Source organism: Budorcas taxicolor, chromosome 11, assembly GCF_023091745.1.
Source record: "Budorcas taxicolor isolate Tak-1 chromosome 11, Takin1.1, whole genome shotgun sequence".
Lineage (NCBI taxonomy): Eukaryota > Metazoa > Chordata > Mammalia > Artiodactyla > Bovidae > Budorcas > Budorcas taxicolor.
Genome location: NC_068920.1, coordinates 66,433,891 through 66,456,253, shown reverse-complemented (window position 1 = coordinate 66,456,253; position 22,363 = coordinate 66,433,891). Strand labels below are relative to the sequence as shown.

The window sequence follows — 22,363 nt, the reverse complement described above, 5'->3', positions numbered from 1 at the left end:
TGTAAACTTTTTTGGATGTTGAAGCTTTTGAGAATCTGATAAAAGTCTCCTTTCCCTTTCCCGCTCCAAAAATACATATGTTTATATAAAAATAAAAAAAAAAATTCAGGGTCTCCCACTCACGGAACTCCCCAGGTTGAAACAAGGTCTCCCTTCGCATACTTACAACATAACTTTCTATAACCTAAACAGAAAAGTCTTTGCATTCAGCAAGGGGGCACTGCTTTATGAACATCTGAGTCAGTGAAGATGAAAAGTTAGGCAGAAAGAAGAAATGACCGAATCTAGATGTTCTTAGTAAGAACAATCACCACCGTGTGAAAGAGAACCCTGGCCTTCCCTACCCGTGAGGCCAGGTTCTCTTTAGTCTTAACTCACTCTGCTAAAGTCTTCTCTTTCTAAACAAACCAAACTGAGCCGTCCGAGCAGGCTGGTGGCTCGCCGAGCCTCTGTGAGCGTCTCCTTGACCCACACAGCCCACGGGCCACTCTACCTGTGGCTCGGCGGGTCTCTGCAGGGCAGGGTGCACAGACTCGGAGTTGCCACTGGAAAAAGACTCTGATCTGGAAGGCACTGGAGGTTCCAATACTCGGCCCGTCTGCTTAGACTGGGCTTCAGGGGAGCTGTGGTTAGTTTTCCTAAATCTATCTTCCACCTGCGTCAGAGAATCAGGAGACAGAACTCAGGGTTAGTAGGAGGAAAAAAAAAAAGGCAGAGACACTGGAGACAGCCTGAAAGTGGAAGGAACCTAAGGAGAAGCCTTCTGTTTTCTTCAACCACAAGAAAAGAGACGGAGGCAGATAGCACAGGACAGCGATCTGAGGCAGACTCAAGAAATCTTCACAAAGATCAAAATTGAGAGAAGTAGCCTTTAAGACCTCCCTCCACCAGCTGAATGCTAGGAGTGCATGTGAAGATAAGTCAAGAAAGGAAATTAATCTCTTGCGACCAACTAAAATATCACCAGGAATCTAGCATGTTTCATTCCACCAAAAATCAAGGCATTGCCAAACAAGCAGGACATTTGCTTCTAGAAGGTTCCACATGAGGGCCTGGTTGGAGGATGCCCCCCACGGGCCAGCATCCATACCCTACGGCTGCCCAGTCCATCCTGCTCATATCCTAGCAACCGTCTTGCTCTGCCACATCCCTGCCAGAGGCCCTGGGAGCCCACATGCCCCAATTCAGAAAATAAACCCTTATCACCGAAAATCCGGTGAGTCGGGCCCAGGGACGCTTCATCCACTTGGCAGCTCTGGGAAAACAGCTGAGCAGGCCACCCTCCCCCCGTGTACAGGGACAGAAGGATGCTGCCACACGACCTCCTGTCTCCCGTCGAGGTCAGTGTTCAGGTGGCTGGGAACCGTCAAAGAGGCGCTTGGGTCCTCTCGAGACAACACCAAGCAGAGAAGGGGCCCCTCCCGGCCCCTGACCGCCCACCACCCCCTGCGGAGGGCACAGGACGAGGGGCGCCGTACCTCGCGGGCCCGGTCAGCGGGCTCATGCTGGGCCTTGGGCTCGTGCAGGCCGGCCTTGCTCCTGTCTGGCGGTGGGGGCGGCCTCCGGGGGTCGTGCTGTAGAGACAGGAGATAGGCTTGTTCTTGCTGCAGCTGCCTCTGGAGCCGCTCTGCCTGCCGGTGCTCCTCCAGCTCCCGCCAGCGGCACTCCTTGGGGGGAGAGGGGACACTCAGTCCAGGGCCCTGGGGCGGCCGCCTCGCCCCGGCTCCACTTCTCCCCAGGACAGCGTGCGCTGACGCTGGCTTCGTGACAAAGCAAAACAGCCAGGATGCAGAATGACGGATTACCTGCGGGAAAATCTGGCCGCGTGCCACTAAGCATAAGGTCACTGGACAGGTAGAGAGAAACCCCTCCCCCGGAGATGCTGGTTTCGGTGGCTTCAAAAGACACTTGCAAGAGTCTAGGTAAAAGTCCCTAAGGCATGAGCCTTGACCCTTCCACTCTCAGCATCCTAGCTCGTTCATCAAATGTCAGGTATGCTGTGCAAAACCTTGTCTATCTACTGAATGAGAACAGGGAACTCAGCCACAGGGAAAGAGGGGGCGAAAAGCCGCCCCAGAGGCCGTGCCAGTGAGCTGGCCAGCCCTGCGGCACTGGCCACAGGGAACCGGGGGTCGGCAGGGCCCTGCCCAGCTCGGGGTGCCTTAGCCACGGGGCGGGGCCGCGCGGGGCGTTACCAGTAGCATGGCCTGCTCCTGGAGCAGCTGCTGCTGAAGCAGTTCCAGGTGGCGCTGCTCCTCTTCCAGCTGCCGTCGGATGTATTCCTGCCGCACAGAGAGCACCCGTAATCAGCAAACCCCCAGGGAAGCGTCAAGACTCCCTGCATGCGGGGCCCACAGCCGTCCGCCCCCACCGTCTGGGGCTGACTCATTTAGGCACAAATAGCTGAAAAAGCCCACTGCCAAGGCTACTCCCCGCCCAGTAACTTCGAATTGGCCTCTGAGACCTAGAGAGTCTCATAAATAATGACATGCACACCAATGACAACCACAAAGGCATGGCTGAGTTTTTCTGTTTGCACACGGCTGCTGTACACAAACGGAAGCTCTGGAAGGACCAGGCTGTTCCTCTTCAGAAGGTAAGCCCTGAGCAACCGAGAGTCTAATGAGGAGACCAGAGTGTTCAAGTTAATATATGTCTGGTAATTAATTATTATTTATAACAAGCATGAATTGCTAATTTAAAAAACCCCAAACCAAGAACTGTTTAATACTAAAAAACCATGCTTTGTTTTTTCCTCTAACACACAAAGACAATGAGTACATTCTGAAAGTCCTGGCATGGGAGCACCAGACACTGGAGGCTTCTCCCAGATGAACAGTGATGGGTGTGTGTGTCTATAGGGTAAGCTGACTTGTGTGTGTGTGAGTGTGTATCAATGGGGTAAGCTGACGTGTGTGTGTACGTGTGTCTATGGGGTAAAGAGGAAAACCCCAACTGTGTAGCTGGCTGCGTACTTGATGGGATGGGAAATCAGGAGACCTTGACCTACAAACAATCAGACGAGTTTCCAACGAGGCCTCAGCCACCCACTTTCTCAGTCTTCTCTTTGGGGAAATGAGCACCAAGAATATTCTCTCCCAACTCTTAGGACTTTTTCTGATGCTCATATATGAAATAGACATGAAATTACTTCGAAAAGCACTAAGATTTTACAAATAAAATGCTCCCTTTCAACAGGGGAAAAGCTCACTACTCTAATAAAGGAGTAGACTGAGGGGTCTGGGAGGAGAGATTTTATTTTGAAATTCAGATTATTTCTTTACAGTGTCTACCGCTGACTATACACCTTAAAAGCAACCACAGAGCTGGGCTGACCAGGTGGAAAGAACACTAGAGAGCAGAAATCATGGCATAAATTTCCTCAGAAAGTTTTTCTTTACAAAGCAAATTTAGTCCCCCAAAACTTAATCTGGGTAAAGTGTATCCACAGGCCACTGGGCAAAGGCCCCTGGATTCTAATCCAGGCTCCAGTCCTGGACACGGAAGCCCAGGATGGCCAAGACCTGTCACCCCCTAACGACTGAGAGGACCCTGACCCCCGGCTCCCCACTTCTCCAGACCAAACAGAACTGAACCACAGCTGCAAGCTCCAGTCAGGACATCGCTGGCTTTTTGCCTTCACATCACAGGGACAACTGGACAAGGACACATGTGTCCAAACACCGACGTTCACACAGAAATGACACGTTTCCACAGCACAGCTGACACGGGGAATACTGTGGAAGAAAACTGACCTTTCATGCTGTTTTTATAAAAGAGGAGGTGATGAATATGTGCTATACATGAAAGTCAATGACTCTATTAGAACACTGAAGGTTACTATTGGAGTCACACCTTCTCCCAATCAAGTTTCAACAATTATCCCTTGGTGACTTAATTTTTCCAAGCGTCTATTTTCTCCTCTTTGTAGTCCCCAAGAAGAAGTCAGAATAGGAAACCTAAACACACCACAGTCAACTGGCCAACAAAGTCAGTAAAGAAAGAGATAGAATAACCTGAATTCCAACAACAACAACAAAATGTTATGTAGATCCAACACTAGGAAAACCCAAGACAAGAGAGTCTCAAGGATAGCAGCTGAATAATCAAATTTGGATGCTAATACCATTGTTTATAAGCATTTTAAGCATGAATTTCAGGTATCAGGTCCCCATTCATATCCTTTTTCCTTTATTCAAAGCTCATAACAAAGACTGACGGACTCAATGGCACGCAAGCCAGGGAGGCAACAACGGGATTCACCCAGACGACACAGACGACAGAACACAGAGCTTCTGTTTGCAGAGGTGGTTCAGCAATCAGATTCCCGAAGACAACTGAATCTGACGTTAACATGCTATAAATATCACTAAAACATGATGGCATTTGTTTGGTTAATGTTCTGAAGTTATGTATGTACACAATGAATTATTAGTATGTGCAAATATATCTTAAAATAATCAGTTAGTCATTGGATCCTTCAAACATGTCTCATAGGAAATGTCTCATGGTTGGTTTTAAATTTCACTTTTTATTATCCAGATATTTGAGGTTCAAAGCATTTAAGCCAAACCTGAGAGGACACATTTAGAAATCTTTCAGGCATCATACTAGTGGAGACCACCCTCAGGTTTTGAGAGATGTGTCCAAAGTGTAATGATTTATGTATCTGTTGGTAAAGACAAGAGATTCAATTTACTAATGTGATGGTTCCAACTGTTTCTGCATTCTCGAACCTCTAAAGTCCTAAACTTCCGCGTGTGCATTAGGCATGCTTTCTGCCCCCAAGCCCCCAACTCTGCCAAGTGACAAAGTCCCAAAGTCCTGGCCAGAACATCCCCGAGGACTGACCTGCTCCCTCTCCACTCTCCTCTTCTCCTCCTCCGCCCGCCTCCGCTCCTCTTCTTCCTTCCGTCGTCTCTCCAGCTCCTCCAGCCGCCTCTTCTCCTCCTGTTCCCGCCTCCGCTGCTCACGTTCCTGCTGCCTTCTGGCTTCCCGCTCTCTCCTCTGTTGCTGCAAAAGTCAAGATGGCGCACCGTCAGCAGACTGCCTGGCCACGGTGCCCAGGACGGCGTGCTGTCCGCTTACAGGGAGATGCGAGAGCAGGAGCTGGGGGACCCTGCCTACTATTTCCACGCCAAGTATTTCCACGCTGTCCCTTGCCCACACACACCAGCATCCTCGTAAGTACAGGTCAGACCTGGGTTTCATTTGATATCAGTTATTCCCTTGTTCTTCACTGAACCATAGCAACGCGGGAATGATGAATTCTGTACCCCTGAGTATCACTGACAGGGTTACCCAAGGCTCTTCAGTCAGCAGGAAAAGTAGAGAAATGAATACAGCAGAACAGAAATAGGGCCAAAAAAGAAAAAAAAAAAAGGAGGGAAATACTTAAAAGAGGGAAAAAAGAAGCATACATGGGGAAGGAGGAAGTAACATCAGCAAAATTAAGAGATGTCATGATGGTCATCGTGAATGTAAAAACCACCGTAGCTCAAGCTCACTCTGTGCTCTGCACGGCGCTGAGTATCTGACAATCTTCCTTCCATGGCCCCTTACCTACTACAGTTCTCAGGACAAACCTAGGAAGCCCTTCACTCCTACTCCATAGAGGAAACGGGTTCAGAAAACATAAGTCACATGTCCAGTGCTGACAGGGTGGTAGGCTCCAGGTCGAGGACCACTCTTGACTCCCACCGTTAACCAGACACATCCTGCCTCTATTACAGGTGCTACTGAGGCAGCAGACTTGCTCTCACAGCCTCTCCTAACAGCCCATTCTGCGCTAACCTCTGAGTACCAGTGTGACCTGGGCGCACATCTGGCCACTTCTCATCCGGCCCCAGACGTGCACCTGCCAGTAAAGCAGGGCCACCGTGTGCAGTACAAATCTACTCCTCCTACAAACGTGCAGAACGCTCCTGGGATGGGGAGGTACCCCGTCTCAGCACAGCAGCCACTGGCCCCAGGCTGCTACCCAGCACCTAAACTGGGAGGAACTAGGCTTTCCATTTCATTTCACGAAAGTTAATTCACATGTAATCAGTCTCCAGCACTGGCAGTGCCGCAGCCTATGGGGTCCCCAGGAGTCAGATACAACGTAGTGACTGGACAGCAACGAAGTGTCTAGCGCAGCTCAACAACCACATCAGAGGAAGGCTTGTGGATATATAACACTCCCCCTCCCAGTCAGTCAGACAGGCTGCAGCAGCGGCAGGGCTGGGCGCCTGCACACCCTGCCCACCACACAGCCACTGAGTCCAGACAAGGTCAAGGTCACCTCACACCAGCCTCAGGGTTCAGATTTCTGTCTCCAGAGAAGACAAGGAAAGCTTCAGAGAAAAAGTAACACATCCTTTGTGGCTAAGAATGTTCTGCCAGGTCCTTTAAGGTGGCTAGAGCGCTTCCCTGGTGGCTCAACAATAAAGAACCTGCCTGCCAATGCAGGAAATGCAGGTTGGATCCCTGGGTTGGAAGATCCCCTGCAGAAGGCAATGGCAACCCGCTCTAGTCTTCTTGCCTGGAGAATTCTACGGACAGTGGAGCCTGGTGGGCTACAGTCCACGGGGTTGCAGAGGTGGACACAACGGAGCGTCTAAACAACAATGCAGGTGGCTCTGGAGCTCAACTCGAGACCTCAAGCCCAGAAGTTCACTGAAGAACGGGTGCGAGCTTCCAGAACACTTACACCGGAACTACAAACGCCGATTCCTCCATCTGAGAAAGCCTCATGAAGCTTCATGGGAACAAAAAATGAATCAGACATAGCCCCTCTCGTCCAAGTCTTATAGGTAAGATAAGCCACACACTTCTTAAAATCCAGAGGATAATGTGGCGCGTGGTGCCTTTCCCTGACTGACTCACTAAACGAGTCCTGGCTGGGAGGCTGATGGCCGAGGCAAAAAACAATGCAATTACCAATTCCTCTTCCACGTTGTGCTAGTACCTGAAGCTGTAAACTGGATCAACAGCCAAAATCTAAACTCCAACCGTACAAACCACTACAGTCAGAACAGGCCCTTAATTGGGGTATGTGTGTGCTGGGGGGTAATCAAAGGTTAAAGAAGGCCCTTAGTAAATAAACAGCTTAAGAGACCACTATGGTGAAAAGCTGGCCTTTTACAATAGAACTTTAAAAGAAAATGGCCAGAATTAAACATACACACCATCAGCCACCAACTTAGCAACATCAATCCACACTGGATTAACCTTATGCCTGTGATTTCGAAACCCAAGAGAGTCTAAGAAAAATGCCTGCTCAGGTTACTCCATTAAGAATGATAAACATAATAAAAATCCTTTGAAGTATTTACAAACTGATGTCATTCTTATTTTCTTAAATCAATCTTTCTTTAAAAACAAAATCTAACAAATTGAAAACCTGCATGGTGCTGTAAAGTGATTTCCAAAGCTCTCAAATTATAAAGAGATTTCCTTCTTAAATTTTTCCAAGCATGTCTGAGTAAATATGTACTTTTCCAACTATGCTTTAATTACCTTGAAGTTCTCTTTCCAGATTGACATTTAAAAGCAGTGCTTTCATCTCAGAAGTCTAACTTTTCTAACTAGGTCAGTGCTGATAATAGTGGGGTTCATTCACAGATACCCCACTGGCTTACTGACTCTAACAGAAGCCGTGTGCATGCAGGCTCAGTCACTGAGTCACGTCCAGCTCGTTTGTGACCCCGTGGACTGTAGCCCGCCAGGCTCCTCTCTGTCCATGGGATTTCCCAGGCAAGAATACTGGAACAGATTGGCATTTCCTCCTCCAGGGGCTCTTCCCAACCCAAGGGACCAAACCCACAGCTCTTACGGCTCCTGCACTGGCAGGTGGATTCTTCATCACTGAGCTCCCACATAACACTCAGTACAAAGCAGAAATTTTCTCCATAAAATGTACCCTCAAGTAACCTGGGAAAAAGCATGTATGGTGGGACTTCCCTGGCAATCCAGTGGTTAAGACTTCGCCTTCCAATGCAGGGGTTTAAGTTCGATCTTTGGTCAGGGGACAAAGATCCCACCTGCTTCTTGGCAAAAAAAAAAAAAAAAAAACCGTAATAGAAGCAATACCGTAACAAATTCAATAAAACATTTTTTAAAAATGATCCACACCAAAAAAAAAATAATAATAACTTTGGGGGAAAAAAAACCCACCATGTGCTATTATTTAAGTTAAACTCCACTGTACAATATCAACAGGTTGACTGTTGTTTGGGGTATTTTTCTGGCATCAAGGATAAAAGTGAAACAATAAGATGAAGCAAATGGAAATAAATGACTATAAGTGAGAAATCTGAAGCTGTGAAGTATACAGTAAATGGCAGTCAGGGAGAGAAAATAAAAAGTTAAAACAAATTAAAATTAGATTAAAGAAGAAAAAGGGTCTTTTGAGCCTCAAGTGAAATATAGGGAACAGTGTCTCTGAGAATTAAAAACGAAGAAGCCCTAGTAATCACATTGCCAGTGTTGACAGTCTCAGTGAGTTAAAGGAACCGGTGGTACAAAAAGTGTCCCCCACAAAGAACTAACTCCACACAACCACCAGATTACAAAACAGCATTTGTGTTATGCCCAATGTAATTCTTTTCTTTATCCTTCCCTTTTAAATATACGTCAAATGAAGGCATTTGTAGAAAACAAATGTTTTTTCCTGTGGAAAGGTCTAAAAGTTCTAGGAAAATATTTATGACACACCAACTTGGACCCCGGGGCCAAGAGTGAAAGCGAAACGAGGTCAAGGCTGAGCCAGCAGACAGACCGCAGTGGACGTGGCCTCCGCTGACCCAGGGTGATGCCACCCATGACCTGCACAGAGAGGATGAGTAACGGGCGGGGCAGGTTCCTAAAGATCATACAAGGGAGAAAAACATTCCCGGGGCCTCTGGGCGTGTGCGGTCCTGCTGGAGGGAACCGGTGTGCCCGGAGCGGCCAAGCCAGGGATGCCCCTGTGACTAGACAGCAGGACCCGACTGTCCTCTGCTACCTCTTCCAGCCGCCGCCGCTGCTCCTTCTGCTGCTCAATCCGCTTCTGCCTCTCCGCCAGCAGCTGCCGCTTATACTCCTCCTGCTCCCGGAGCTGCTGCTCCTGCAGGAGCTGCTGCCTCCTCAGGGCCTCGGAGCGCTCCTTGTTCTCCTGCTGCAGCCGCAGGAAGTCCCGGCGCAGCGTTGACTCCCCCGGCACGTTGACGATCGAGCTGCAGGAGGAAGCAGGTGAGGGGCTTTCAGGGGCGCGAGCCAGTCCACGTCCACGTCTCCCTCTGCTGGGCTCCTCCCGCCCCAAGGCCCGGCAGACAAACCCACGGGGATAACTAAAGCCTGCAGTTAAACAGCATCACCTCTTCTTTCAGCTGCATCATGAACACCTTAAAACCTAGTCCTGAGTTTTAAGAGAGATAGGACATCTCTAGGTAGGCTCTGGGGAAGGGAATGGCCACCCACTCCAGCATCCTTGCCTGGAAAATCGCACGGACAGAGGAGGCTGGTGGGCAACAGTCCATGATGTCATAAAGAGTCGGACACGACTACAGCGACTTAGCACGCACAGTTCAATAGCATCACCTTTCATCTCTCTTTCATATGGTCATAAATACCATAAAACTCTGCCCTGGGTGTCTGATTTGACAGGAGGTATTTAGGTAAGATTCTCACGCCCACTCAAACTGTGCAGTGGAAAGCTGAAGCCACCATCTTCCACCCGTTGTTAGACTCTCTGTGACCGCCTGACTTCCCACCAGGAACAGCATCATCACACTTCGGGCCAGACAGGTAGTCACAACAGAGTTACCATCAGCATGTACCGATCCTTGCCTTCTCATCTGGTCCCCTGTTCCCTGCCATGTAACCCTCTCTCTCTCTCTACTCCCCAGGCCAAGGGGTCCCAAGGATGCACCTCTGCACAGGTAACTTGAACCACATCCCTCCCAGCTGGTCTCCCGGGGGAGAGTCACTTCTCCACTCTCAAACCCCCAGAATCACACAGCAAAGAAATCTTCCTCAATTGCCTCTTCCATTACCTCATATCCCCAACTCCAGACAATTACACTGCTCGTGCAATCAGTTCACACTGCTCTAAAACTTGGTCTCAAATGATTAAAATCCTTCATGTAATTACACAAAGATACGATGGAGTTTTTTCCCAATAAATTCTCCTCTGTCTTGATATGCTCTCTTCAAACGTCCATTCTCTGCACATGGGGTCTCTCAACCACACTCCCGGCCTTCCTTGTGTCCAGCTAGTTGGCTACATTGGACATCAGGCAGACAAGACCATTATTAAAGCTTTTAAATCCTCTCTTCCTTGATTAACGAGTCACTAAGAAGTATGTCAAGGCTCTATATTGTCAACCTGCTTATTTAACTTATACGCAGAGTACATCATGAGAAACGCTGGGTTGGAAAAAGCACAAACTGGAATTAAGATTGCTGGGAGAAATATCAATAACCTCAGAGATGCAGATGACACCACCCTTATGGCAGAAAGTGAAGAGGAACTAAAAAGCCTCTTGATGAAAGTGAAAGAGGAGAGTGAAAAAGTTGGCTTAAAGCTCACCATTCAGAAAACGAAGATCATGGCATCTGGTCCCATCACTTCATGGGAAATAGATGGGGAAACAGTGTCAGACTTTATTTTGGGGGGCTCCAAAAATCACTGCAGATGGTGATTGCAGCCATGAAATTAAAAGACGCTTACTCCTTGGAAGAAAACTTATGCTATCTAGTTACCAACCTAGATAGCTAGGTTATCTAGTTACATTACTTTGCCAACAAAGGTCCGTCTAGTCAAGGCTATGGTTTTTCCAGTGGTCATGTGTGGATATCAAAGTTGGACTGTGAAGAACGCTGAGTGCCGAAGAATTGATGCTTCTGAACTGTGGTGTTGGAGAAGACTCTTGAGAGTCTCTTGGACTGCAAGGAGATCCAACCAGTCCATTCTAAAGGAGATCAGTCCTGGGTGTTCATTGGAAGGACTGATGTTAAAGCTGAAACTCCAATACTTTGGCCACCTCGTGCAAAGAACTGACTCATTGGATTGCTGGGAGGGATTGGGGACAGGAGGAGAAGGGGATGACAGAGGATGAGATGGCTGGATGCCATCACCGACTTGATGGACATGAGTTTGAGTGAACTCTAGGAGTTGCTGATGGACAGGGAGGCCTGGCGTGCTGCAATTCATGGGGTCGCAAAGAGTCGGACACGACTGAGCGACTGAACTGAACTGAATTGATGAGGTTCCTGCTACCAAATCTTCAACCTTCTGCTTCACTGTGTCTTGGGGAGCCACAGAAGGCCAAAATAGACTACAGAATGGATCAGGCCAGAACGCATCGTCATAAAGGCAGTGAATGCTGGTGACCACACGGGTGGGAAGAGGAAAACCAACCAACCAACCAACCGACGAATTTTGGGGAAGACTGTAGTGGTTTCAGTGGCAGCCCTAAGCGGCCTGTGAACGGGACAATTCAATTTGTGCAGGACTGGGTCACACACTACAAGACGTCTTCCACCCACACCTTCTGGAGCAAGAACCACCGTGGGTAAGCTGCCCTGGCCCAACCTACCCAAACACAGCTGCCCATTTCCAAACCGTGGGGAGAGGAGGCAACATAGTCTCAGCAAAGAAGCAGCAGGGCGCTCCAGAGTGGGGAGGGTGTTTCACAACAGTCTTTGAAGGGACGGAAGGACGGAAGATATTAAGGCATTTTCAGAGTATCTGACGACTCCTTCACACGACAAGGGCGTCCCCGGCAACCCTAACCCCAGCAGGGACACGAGTGCCCTGTCCTTACCTGGGCTCCCCCTCCTGCTCAGGCGCCTCCTCCTCCTCTTCCTCACTCCCACTGTACTCATACTCGGTTTCATCTGTAAAGAAAGGGACAGGATGAGCGGGTCATTCACAAATGGCAACAGTGCATGTAAGGCCAGCTTCTCCGAAAGCATCACCACTGAGTATAAACCGCATATTCTTGGAGAAAACAGTAACGTGTGTGGGGAACTGGCGGAGAGGAGGGCCTTGACGGTGAGTCCCACTGGGATGGGTGCTCAGGCCCTGGGCCAGCAGAAGAGCTGATTCCCTTATTCTCGTGACAATCCCTTGTGGGATGCTTGGCTCAGGGGGCACAGAGCTGGGAGAGGGGCTACAGAGCCCAGGACTTGAAAGAAAAATAGGCCATGAGCATCAACAAATTCACAAAGTCCACTCTGATGTCAAAACAAAAAGAGAGAGAGATTTAACTGACTAAACTAAGGCAATAAAAGAATATATTCAGTTATTTTTAGCACTTAGGGATCATCTTAGACAAAGGCAGACAAAAGTCTGCTGGATGGAGAAAAAGTAGGTACTCAGAGCAGAAAACCAAAGTCACATGCTCCCCAGAATTATAAAGGTGAAGTAAATCAGGCAGAGGAAGACAAGCACCATATGATATCACATATTGGTGAAATCCAAACAAAAAGATACAAACCGACTGATTTACATGCAAAGAGAAACAGAGTCACACACACAGAAAACAAACTGATGGCTACCAAGGGGGAAGGAGAGGGACAGGATAAAGTAAGAGTTTGGGGCTAGAAGATACCACAGCACACTGTATGCTAAGTCGCTTCAGTTGCGTCCAACTGTTTGCAACCGTGTGGACCGTAGCCCGCCAGCCTCCTCTGTGCACAGGCTTCTCCAGGCAAGATTACTGGAGTGGGTGGCCGTGCCCTCTTCCTCCAGGGGATCTTCCCGACCCAGGGATCGAACCTGAGTCTCTCATGCCTACCTGCACTGGCTGGCAGGTTCTTTACCACTAGCACCACCTGGGAAGCCGCCAGATACACACTACTACATACAAAATCAACAACAAGATCCTACCAAACGGCACAGGGCCCTATATTCAACATCCTGCAGCAAACCATATGGAAAAGTATATGAAAAAGAATATATATATATATATATATATATATATATATGACTGAATCACTTTACATCAGAAATGAAAGCAACATTGTAAATCAACTATACTTCAACTAAAATAAATAAGCTAGTAAGTATAAAGGTGGAACCAGGGAAAAACCGATGAAACAGAACAGCAAAAGGAGACCAAAGCACAGGCTGTCACAGCCCCCACAGCAGCATAAAGCACTGGAAACCCCTGAGCAGGAGAGAAGTGTGTAACAGACCAATGGTGACAATTGTGGCCGACATGCCGAGCTCTGCACGGCCCACTCAGAGCACAAGACCCCCAGGGCAGTAAGAAGCACAGCCATCAAGATGTGCCCTGAGGCAGGGCAAGACAGCATCACGTACTGACCAGCCACAGGGCCCCACTACCCGGGGTCACCACTGCCGGAGCCAGGTTGGCCCCTAGACCAACCCGGTCTCGACACTCAAGCCCCGGCCAGATGAGCCCAAACTCGAGTAGGAAAGGAATAACCTACTCTGGTTGGCAAAAAACTAAAAGAATATTTAAGATGAAAACAAAACCAGACTTCATACCTTTCTCTCCTCTCTTCTTCCTGGTCCGGTCTATATGGTCCTTAAGCTGGATTCTAACCTGCCTTTCGTTCGGCTGATCCCTAATGAAAGGATGCTTCAGAAGCTGCTCGGTGGAGGGCCGCTGCATGTAATTCTTCACCAGGCATCCTTCTATAAAACTAAAAAACTTCTTGGACCTAAAAGAGAAAGTAAAAAAAACATCATCAGATTTCTACTATGAAGAGCAAAGCTCCAAAATATCAGTACCTTACAAGCTGGTACATGAGGCGGGGCTTCAGGAGTCACTATGAGCAACGCTGCAAATGCACGGGGAGCAGGAACGAAGCAGGGACCCTGGGGCCAGAGCATCACTTAAACACAGTTTAGGAGTCACGCTGCACAGTGGGAGCCGCAGGGGCAGTGGGAGTTAATGATGCTTGTTCATCGTGGAATCAGGCGGAGGAGGGAAGCGAGTGCAGGAAGGTCTTCACTAACGTGAAGGTGACAGAGAGATGGTGGATCCTTACAGACAAGGACAGACACAGAAAGAGCGAGAGAGGGACAAGACAGGGACCCAAGGAAGGGATTCAAGGCTCTGGATCTTGTTAGGGTAACATGTCCATCAGTTTTAGGCTGAGTTATGCATCAGCTCTCTACCCTTAATGTCACTGTTCAGCCATTAAGTCATGTCCGGTTCTTGCAACCCTATGGACTGGAGCCCTCCAAGCTCCTCTGGCCATGGGATTTCCCAGGCAAGAATACTGGATTGGGTTGCCATTCCCTCCTCCAAAGGATCTTCCCCACCCAGGAATTGAACCGTGTCTTGTGCGTTAGCAGGTGGATTCCTTACCACTGAGCCACCAAGGAAGTCCTATACTTAATGCACAAAGGCAGAAACAACAGTGCTGAGGGGGCAGTGACCCTGCTGCCAACACCTACCCCACCAGACACTTTACTGTTGCTCATTTCTCCGTTTCTGGCTTATGGTGACCTCTCCGTGGCCTCAGCGGAGACACTCTCAGCCGCCCTGTTATTGGAGACTCTGCTCAGACGGCTCCTGTCCATAAACCTTTCCTGGCAACACTGCACCACACACGACCCAAGGCAGGAGCCCTTCATTTGGGGCTCTCTGCACGTAACACACTGCACACTTCACCTTTATGTCTCTGTCTCTCCTTCTGGTTTATAACCGAACAGGTCAGGACTGGTTCCCGCTTTCCCATTTGTCAGCAAGGCCCAGCTCTGAGCACGTCAACTACAATAGGTATGCAATAAATTTCTGTTGAATGAATGAGTTATTCAGTCTTTAAAAATGTGATTGAGAGAATGAGTTCAGTCCTTTCCAGTTACTTCATGCTTTAAGAGTTCTTTCTGTCCACCTGAAACTATCACATTATTAACTGGCTACACTCCCATATAAAATAAAAAGTTAAAAAAAATAAATGAATAAGACAGATAATGACAAGAACCTACTGTATAGCAGAGGGAAACTTTGTGTAATACTCTGTAATAACCTAAATGGGGAAAGAATTTGACAAGGAAGGTGTATGTATATGAATAACTGAATCACTGTACACTTGAAACTAACCATACTCCAATATAAAATTAAGTATTAAAAAAAAAACTGGCAAAGAGAGAATCAGTTCTACTGTCCTCTACTTGTACTCAGAACTTACTGTTTTTGCTCAATCCAACAAATATTTATGTGTCAACAATTTACATTTGTTTATGCTGGGCTCTGTAAGACATCCACATAGGAAACAGTGTATGTATATTCAATAGCAGATGTATAATCAAATTGTGAGGAAGAAAAAAGAACTGAGACAGTGGAGTGGTTCCAATATCAAGAAAAAGGAGGATATTTAACCTTCCCAAGAAAAGCCACCGTTCCAGAGGGACAAGGCAGCAGAGTCCAAGCGGGACAGTGAACTGCTTTCTGATGCTGCAATGAAAAGTGGAAAAAGCGTTAAAAGAACCAGGTCAGGTTCAAGGCAGAGACGGGCCCTCAGTCACTTGAAGAAGCTGTGGCCTTGTTTAAGGAGGTTAAGGAGGAACGCACAGGACTCTACACAGCGGCAGAGGAACGCTACAGCACATGGATTCCCAAACCCCGGGACCCAGGAGGATCATTTGGGGAGTTCATTAAAAATACACATGCCTGGGTCACTCCTCAGACCTTCACACTGGAGAGCTTGAGGATGGAGCCCTAAGATAAAGAATTCCAAAGGGCTTCTCATGGGCCATGTACAGATTAACATCAGAGAACCGATCAGCTACGATATAGTCTTTAAACGCAACTGTCAGCTTCTGCTGAGAATTTGCTGATCATTTTTCAAAGGCCACTTCTGCCTGAGTGGTTGTGGAAATTCACAACCTGTGGACAGGAAGACCGCATCCGTAAAGGAAGAAAGCCTTCACATCTGTGACCCCCTCGACCCTTCGGAACACCCGGGTAAGCTGAGGCAGTGATGTGAACTGCTGAGAATGCATCTGATGCAGCTAAGCTTGAGGCAGTCTGGTGAAAGAGCCCAGGGAGACTGCACTGTTACCTACACGCGTCTCTCTATTTCACCGTGCTGTACACACAGCAGTTGATCCACGCCTGCAAGTCATGGACGGAATAACTGACTGACTTACAAACTGTGAAAATACCCTGAAGATGGCGCATAAACTCCCTTTAGTAAAATATGAGAAAAAGCAAAGAGAAAAGGAGTGCTGTTCAGTTTAGCGTGAGCCGGATCAAGTGTCACCCAGCCCCACAGCTGACTCCCTAGTGACACCTACTGTTCACACGTGGCCGCACATGGTTGCCATGTTTTAATACAGGAGACCAACTGCGGCTCGGTCGTTGCCTTAAAGAACCTCTCCAAGAACTGGTAAGTGGAACCAGACAACCTCAGTTCCCTGGAGCTGAATGTGGTGAAAGAAAGGATGAAGGGAGAAGGAAATCTCGCCAGCAGGTGAGAGGGGAAGATGGGAAGACAGAGGAGAAACAAGGGTGAAAATACATGTGCGTGTCTACACCGGTGGACCAGAGGGACTCTGGAACAGGGCACCCCAAGCCCCAGATCCGTCCCAGCCCACGGCCCTTAGGAACCAGCCACACAGCAAGAGGTGAGCGGCGGGCAGCAGGGTGAGGCCTCCCCTGCATTTGCCACCACTCCTCATCGCTCGCTCTATCACCCGAGCTCCACCCCCTGGCAGCTCAGCCACAGCGTGAGATTCTCAGAGGAGCTCGCATCCTGAATGTAATGCTCTTGAATCACCCCAAAACCTTCCCCCCAACCCCAGTCAGTAGGAAAACTGTCTTCCATGAAGCCGGTCCTTGGTGCCCAACAGGCTGGGGACCGCTGCTCCAGGACATCAGAGGACGCGCCCCCAAGAAGCGCAAACCTCAGCCGCTGAAGTGCATGTGTTGGCCACTCAGCCGTGTCCGGCTCCTTGCGACCCCAGGCACTGCAGCCCGCGAGGCTCCTCCGTCCAGGGAATTCTCCAGACGAGAATGCTGGAGTGGGTTGCCATTCCCCTCTCCAGGGGATCTTCCTGACCCAGGGATGGAACCCGAGTCTCCTGCACTGCAGGCAGATTCTTTACTGTCTGGGCCACCAGGGAAGCCCATTACACTGAGAGGTATATTTAAATATTAAAATAGAACCTTTTTTAAAATATTGCATTGGTGTTCATAGAGTCACTTGGTGCTATTTTTATCGTTCAAGGACAACGGATCAAGAGGAAAAAAAACATTAAAAACTAAAGCAATACACTTTGTAACACTGACTCCTGAGTTCTTTGGCAGTCAGAATGGCCAGGATTCTGTCCTGAGGTCAAACTAAAACGGAACACTATTTTTTTAAAGGAACAGAATGACAACCACAAAGCACGTGTATCTTACCATTTTTTGGACTTCAGCCGGGGAGGAGGATTTCGGGGGATGAGAAACAGGGCTCTCATGGGATGCATGTCACAGAGAGCTGGGGAGAGGAGAGGGCGTGTCAGTTGGGCACTCAGCTCACTCGGTCTCCAATTCCCGGACCCATTCATGACACCACACGCTCTGCCTGTTGTCTGCACATCTAGTTACGCAGCTGAGAACATACCCTGAACCCCCCACCGAAGCACAGCAAAACACGAGGAGGACAAGAGCAACGGGACGAACAGGCCATTTGGAACAGACACTGGAAAGCGTTCATAAATCAAAGATAAATACTGATTCAAAGTCCTAAAGGGGTTGACAGCTTAAGTCATCTATCGGATGACAAAGAAAATATCTTTATTTTCACAGGACTGTCGTGAGGATTAAATGAGACACAGCTGTAAAGGCCTTCTTCACACAATGCCTGGAACTCAGGAGCACTAGCAGGCATGTTCAATGCTTACTGTCAGAGTGAGTGTTCCTGAAATCAGGGAGTGAGTGGGACTGTTTCATTTTGTTTGATGACTGTTTACCCTCTGATCACTGGCCCAGTGAAGGCGTGAGAGGTGCACTTGGACGCACAAGTATGTCACAACAGGTATTTCCGTGTATTTATTTACCTTCACAAGCACCTTACAAGACAGCTGGGAGATAGGGCCAAAGAAAAGGAGGGTGCTGTTCCCGCTGCGAAAGGGAACCAGACAAAGCATCTGGCAGCCCTGCCCCGTCTCAGGCCCTCGGGGGACACGATGGAGCACAGGGTGACCGGCGCCGACGGCCACTTCTGCAGTGCAACCAACCCCTAGCTGGGGGCAACCTGATGTCATTCATTCAACAAATGTTTAGTCAGCAGCAACTATGTACCAAATGTCATATATTCAAGGGGGACCAGCGGAAAATAATGGGTTTCTTTCTTTCCCTTTGCTCTCTGCAATTCTACTCTATTCCTCATTAAAAATAAATTTTACGAAGTTGTCACTGATTTAAACCAAAGTGGAAGCAAAATTTCACAGGTAATACCAAAATATAAATAAATTCCATGGATCAAAGGTTGTGCCTCTATTTTTAAAGTCAACACATAAGTAAAATGGAAATTTCCTGTGTTAGGACCAGTTTCACTGAATACTAAGTTCAAACTGTAAAAAGAAAAATTATTGCCTATTATTGTGTGTGTGTGTGCACGCTTAGTCCTGTCCAACTTTTGCAAGCCCATGGACTGAGTCTACCAGGCTCCTCTGTCCATGGGATTTCTCCAGGCAAAAATACTGGAGTGGGCTGTCATTATCTGATGTCAGAATAAATCCAGGTCACACATCTAATTACAACTTAACAGGTAACGCAGGCCATGAACCTCAGGGAGACCTTCAGAAGGACTGATGTGTGCCAAGAACTCCTTTCACATCTAAAACTCCACTGTATTTATGATGCCTTCATCTGAACACCCCACCAGGAACAACTCCATCCATGAAACCACTGTTTCTGAAGCCACGAGACCAGGTTTACGTTGCACAGAACTGGGCTAACAAGGAAGGCAGGCTACTTACGGGGAGCGCCTTCAGCCATCTCAATGGCAGTGATGCCACAGGACCAGAGGTCACTCTGCAGAACAAAGCAGACGTTAGGGCACCATCCTCACTGTGAGGCCAGGGACTCACCACCACTGGGCATTCACACAAACCACATAAATGCATTCTTTGGGGGTACAAACCAAAAGGAAGTCTGCCACGAAATTACAAGCACAAACACATCTGGAAGAACATCTTCCAAGTAAATAAATGATCAGCTCATAAAGTTCAGTCAACTCATGAAGAGGGTGATGGAAAAGCTATACAATCTGCCTTGTATTGTACAGCTTTGTAAAAAGTTATGCAATAATGATAATGATGATCATTAATTAGAACCAGCTGCCGTACCTATGATCCAACTCTCAGCCAGAGTCTGATGATCAGGATCAAGAAGTGCATTATTGATACACGTCTCTAGAGGTCACTCTCAGAGTTTAAACACATTTGTGATGAAAGCAAAGGTGCACAGCTCTTTAGCAAGACTCTGAAATTTCACAAAGTGCTTGCTATGTAACCTGACAATATTTCTGAAATAATAAATACCTGATACTCTTCAAATTAAAAAGAACAGTAAACAGCAGAAGCGCTGAATTGACTTGAGACAAAAAAATTTCTGAGACTGACAGTGACCCCTCCCGCCTTGAAAGCAGCACCTGACTTAGAACAGAGCTGATGCAGAAATGGACCACACACACACACACAAAGCCTAAAAATACTGTCCCGGCAGATGTGCCCTACAGCAGGAGTCCATGCGGTGCTCGCTGGAGCAGCGACGGGGAGGACTGGCAGAGCCCACGAGGCCAGGCTGGTGGCACCTTACCCTGTAATCGTAGGTGGCATCGGGGTTCTCGTCACAGGCGATGACCTCGGGGGCCATCCAGTATGGGGTGCCTATGAACGTGTTCCTCCTCCCCACGGTCCTGTCCAGCTGGGCGCTCACTCCGAAGTCCACTGCAGTCGGAGGAAGGAAGGAAAGTGGACCACAGTGAGCAAACCAGTAAACAGGACGTGGACACAGAGAGGAGCAGGGTCTTCAGAGTAAACCATACACCAGCACCGCGTGGATATGCGACCCCCCAGCAACACAGATAAGGAGCGCCCCCTCCAGAGCCAAGTCACCATAGCGCCAAGATGCTCGACCAGCCTGGGGGGTTCCCCAGGGGCCTGTACCCACCCGTCCCTGAGTTTCCCACAGGGACCACCAGAGGGACTGCCGGGGGAGTCTGGGGCATGGATGAAGTGGGCCTGGAGCCACGCTAAGAGGTAAGCCTGGTTCCCACTTCTCCAAAATGGACGGAAGGGGAAACGAGGGTGATGCCAACAGAGGACCGCTCCCTGGCGGGCATCAGATCACACTTACCCAGCTTCACCTCTGCGTTCTCGGTCAGCAGCACATTCTGGCCCTTGATATCGCGGTGGATCACGTGATGGATGTGGAGATGGGCCAGGCCCTGCAGGCAAGACACAGAGAGATTTAGTTCTCTGATGCTGTCAGTGAACAGTCCAGAATGCACTCCTTATAATATTCCATGGTTCAGGGGTTAAGAATTCACCTTCCAATGCAGGAGACACGGAATGGATACCTGGTCAGGGAACCAAGATCCCACATATCACTTAGTGTGGCCAAAAGATTAAAAAAAAGAAAGAAAGAAAACAAAACAAAACCCATTCTCTGGTTCTTCCCTGGTGGTCCAGTGGTTAAGAATCCACCTTCCAATGTAGGGGATGCAGGTTCTATCCCTGGCTGGGGAGCTAACATCCCCATACTGTGGGACAACTAAGTCTGCATGCCACACCTAAGACCCGGAGCAGACAAAGAAATACTGAAAAATAAAGTGTGCACAGAATTCAGCTTCAGTGTGTGTCCAGCGAGGTATCACCAGTGACACCAGAGACACGCAGCCCCAGCCCCGAGGGGTCAGGGCCAGGCTGCGGGTGGCCCTGCCACTCTTTTCCTGAAGGCACGCGTGCAGGCGCCATCTGCAGTGTCTCTCCCGCCACGTGTGCTGTTTCTGTACAGGACGGCTCTTTTCCCACGCTGCACGCCCACTGTGCAGTGGGTGAGCCTGGGGGGAGATGTGAACCGCATGCATCCCAGGGGAAAAGCAAGGGTGAGAATGGGCTTCAAGGTCTGGCCCTTGAACCCAGCCTGGTTTTCCCACCAAAGAGCCACAAGCTTGAACTACTGACTGACCCCACCTCTACAACGGCTTTGCCATCCACAGAGCTTCATGTGCCAGTCAAGCATCTTTCTTTTTCTCCCAAGGAAATAAGCCCTAATGGGCACACAGCACTTTTTGAGGACCTCGTATCTGGAATGAAGCCCGGAGCATGCCTCTGATGAGAGGTGGTGGGAGAACAGAAACGCAGTTTGCATCCAAATATGGTCAGAAAGACAAAAAGGCAGCATTCTCACAATGCTACTTGTCCCGACTTCTGCCAGAGAGCCCAATGTGCAGCTGCCTCCCAAGGCACAAGTGACCTATCCAGTCTAAGATGCGGCAACTGAGAAAGGGTAGATGAGTTCAGTTTACTTGATTTTTCCTGTTTAACATTTTAGTGGGGTTTTATTGTTATCATGGGGCTTCAGAGGTGGCTCAGTGGTAAAGAATCCACCTGCCAAAGCACGAGAGGCAGATCTGATCCCTGGTTTAGGAAGATGCCCTGGAGAAGGAAATGGTAACCCGCTCCAGTATACTTGCCTGGAGAACCCCATGGACAGAGGAGCCTGTCGGGCTACAGTCCATGGAGTCACAAAGAGTCAGACACGACTCAGTGACTAAACAACAACTCTGCTCTCAGGACATCGCAGGTGCCCACTCACAGCAGTGTGAGGCGGGAGGCTTAGTCTCACACGTTAAGGCTCCTTTAGTAACCACAAAAGAATTCTCATGCTTTTATAATGACATGTGTATGTGATGATACAAAGACAGGTCTCCCATCTCTCCCTATCCAACTAGTTGTCTTAAGAGAATTATCTATTTTCAAGGGCTCTGTAAACAAAATAAAAAGAAATTCAAACTGTCTCCATGAATTCTAGACAGCATTTTTAAAAACCTGCAGTCCTCTGTGAAGCTTAAACATAAATTTACCTATACATAAAAAATAAAGTAACAGGTTTTTTAAACAATTAGGTCCCAATTCAATTCCATAGTCTTTATGTTTCAAATGTGGTCCGTAAATGAAATCCAACCAAGTCATTTAAGCGTGTGATTTATAGGGAAAGTAGAGAGAAAACTGTGACAGTTGACCAAAGAGAAGAAGCCCGTGGGCAACTCACAAGCAGTTTTCAAATACATTATTTCCAAACACACTGTCTGCGCTGCCACAACGGCTCCGCTACTGAAAAGAATCATTCAGAAGCTGCTAAAATCATTTGGTAGCTCCGAAACTTGCTCAAAGACCATAAACCAGCTTTCCAACTGG

At 48.4% G+C, this 22,363-nt stretch overlaps 1 protein-coding gene across 13 annotated transcripts in view; it reads right to left on the bottom strand.

Annotated features, from left to right (window-relative positions):
* Positions 1–22,363, bottom strand: part of MAP4K4 (mitogen-activated protein kinase kinase kinase kinase 4) — a 146,140-nt gene that overhangs the window by 26,923 nt on the left and 96,854 nt on the right. For 5 of the 13 annotated variants that reach the window (XM_052647554.1, XM_052647560.1, XM_052647561.1 and 2 more), the window contains 11 exons: positions 20,298–20,388; positions 19,758–19,888; positions 18,917–18,971; positions 17,352–17,430; positions 13,481–13,656; positions 11,790–11,862; positions 8,987–9,197; positions 4,852–5,013; positions 2,196–2,282; positions 1,479–1,574; positions 494–655 (listed from right to left, as the gene is read on the bottom strand). In XM_052647554.1, coding sequence (XP_052503514.1) covers positions 494–655; positions 1,479–1,574; positions 2,196–2,282; positions 4,852–5,013; positions 8,987–9,197; positions 11,790–11,862; positions 13,481–13,656; positions 17,352–17,430; positions 18,917–18,971; positions 19,758–19,888; positions 20,298–20,388 — 1,323 coding nt within the window. Of the gene's footprint in view, positions 1–493; positions 656–1,478; positions 1,668–2,195; positions 2,283–4,851; positions 5,014–8,986; positions 9,198–11,789; positions 11,863–13,480; positions 13,657–17,351; positions 17,431–18,916; positions 18,972–19,757; positions 19,889–20,297; positions 20,389–22,363 lie in introns of all 13 variants that reach the window. The other 8 variants (XM_052647558.1, XM_052647559.1, XM_052647564.1 and 5 more) reach the window with 3 other exon arrangements.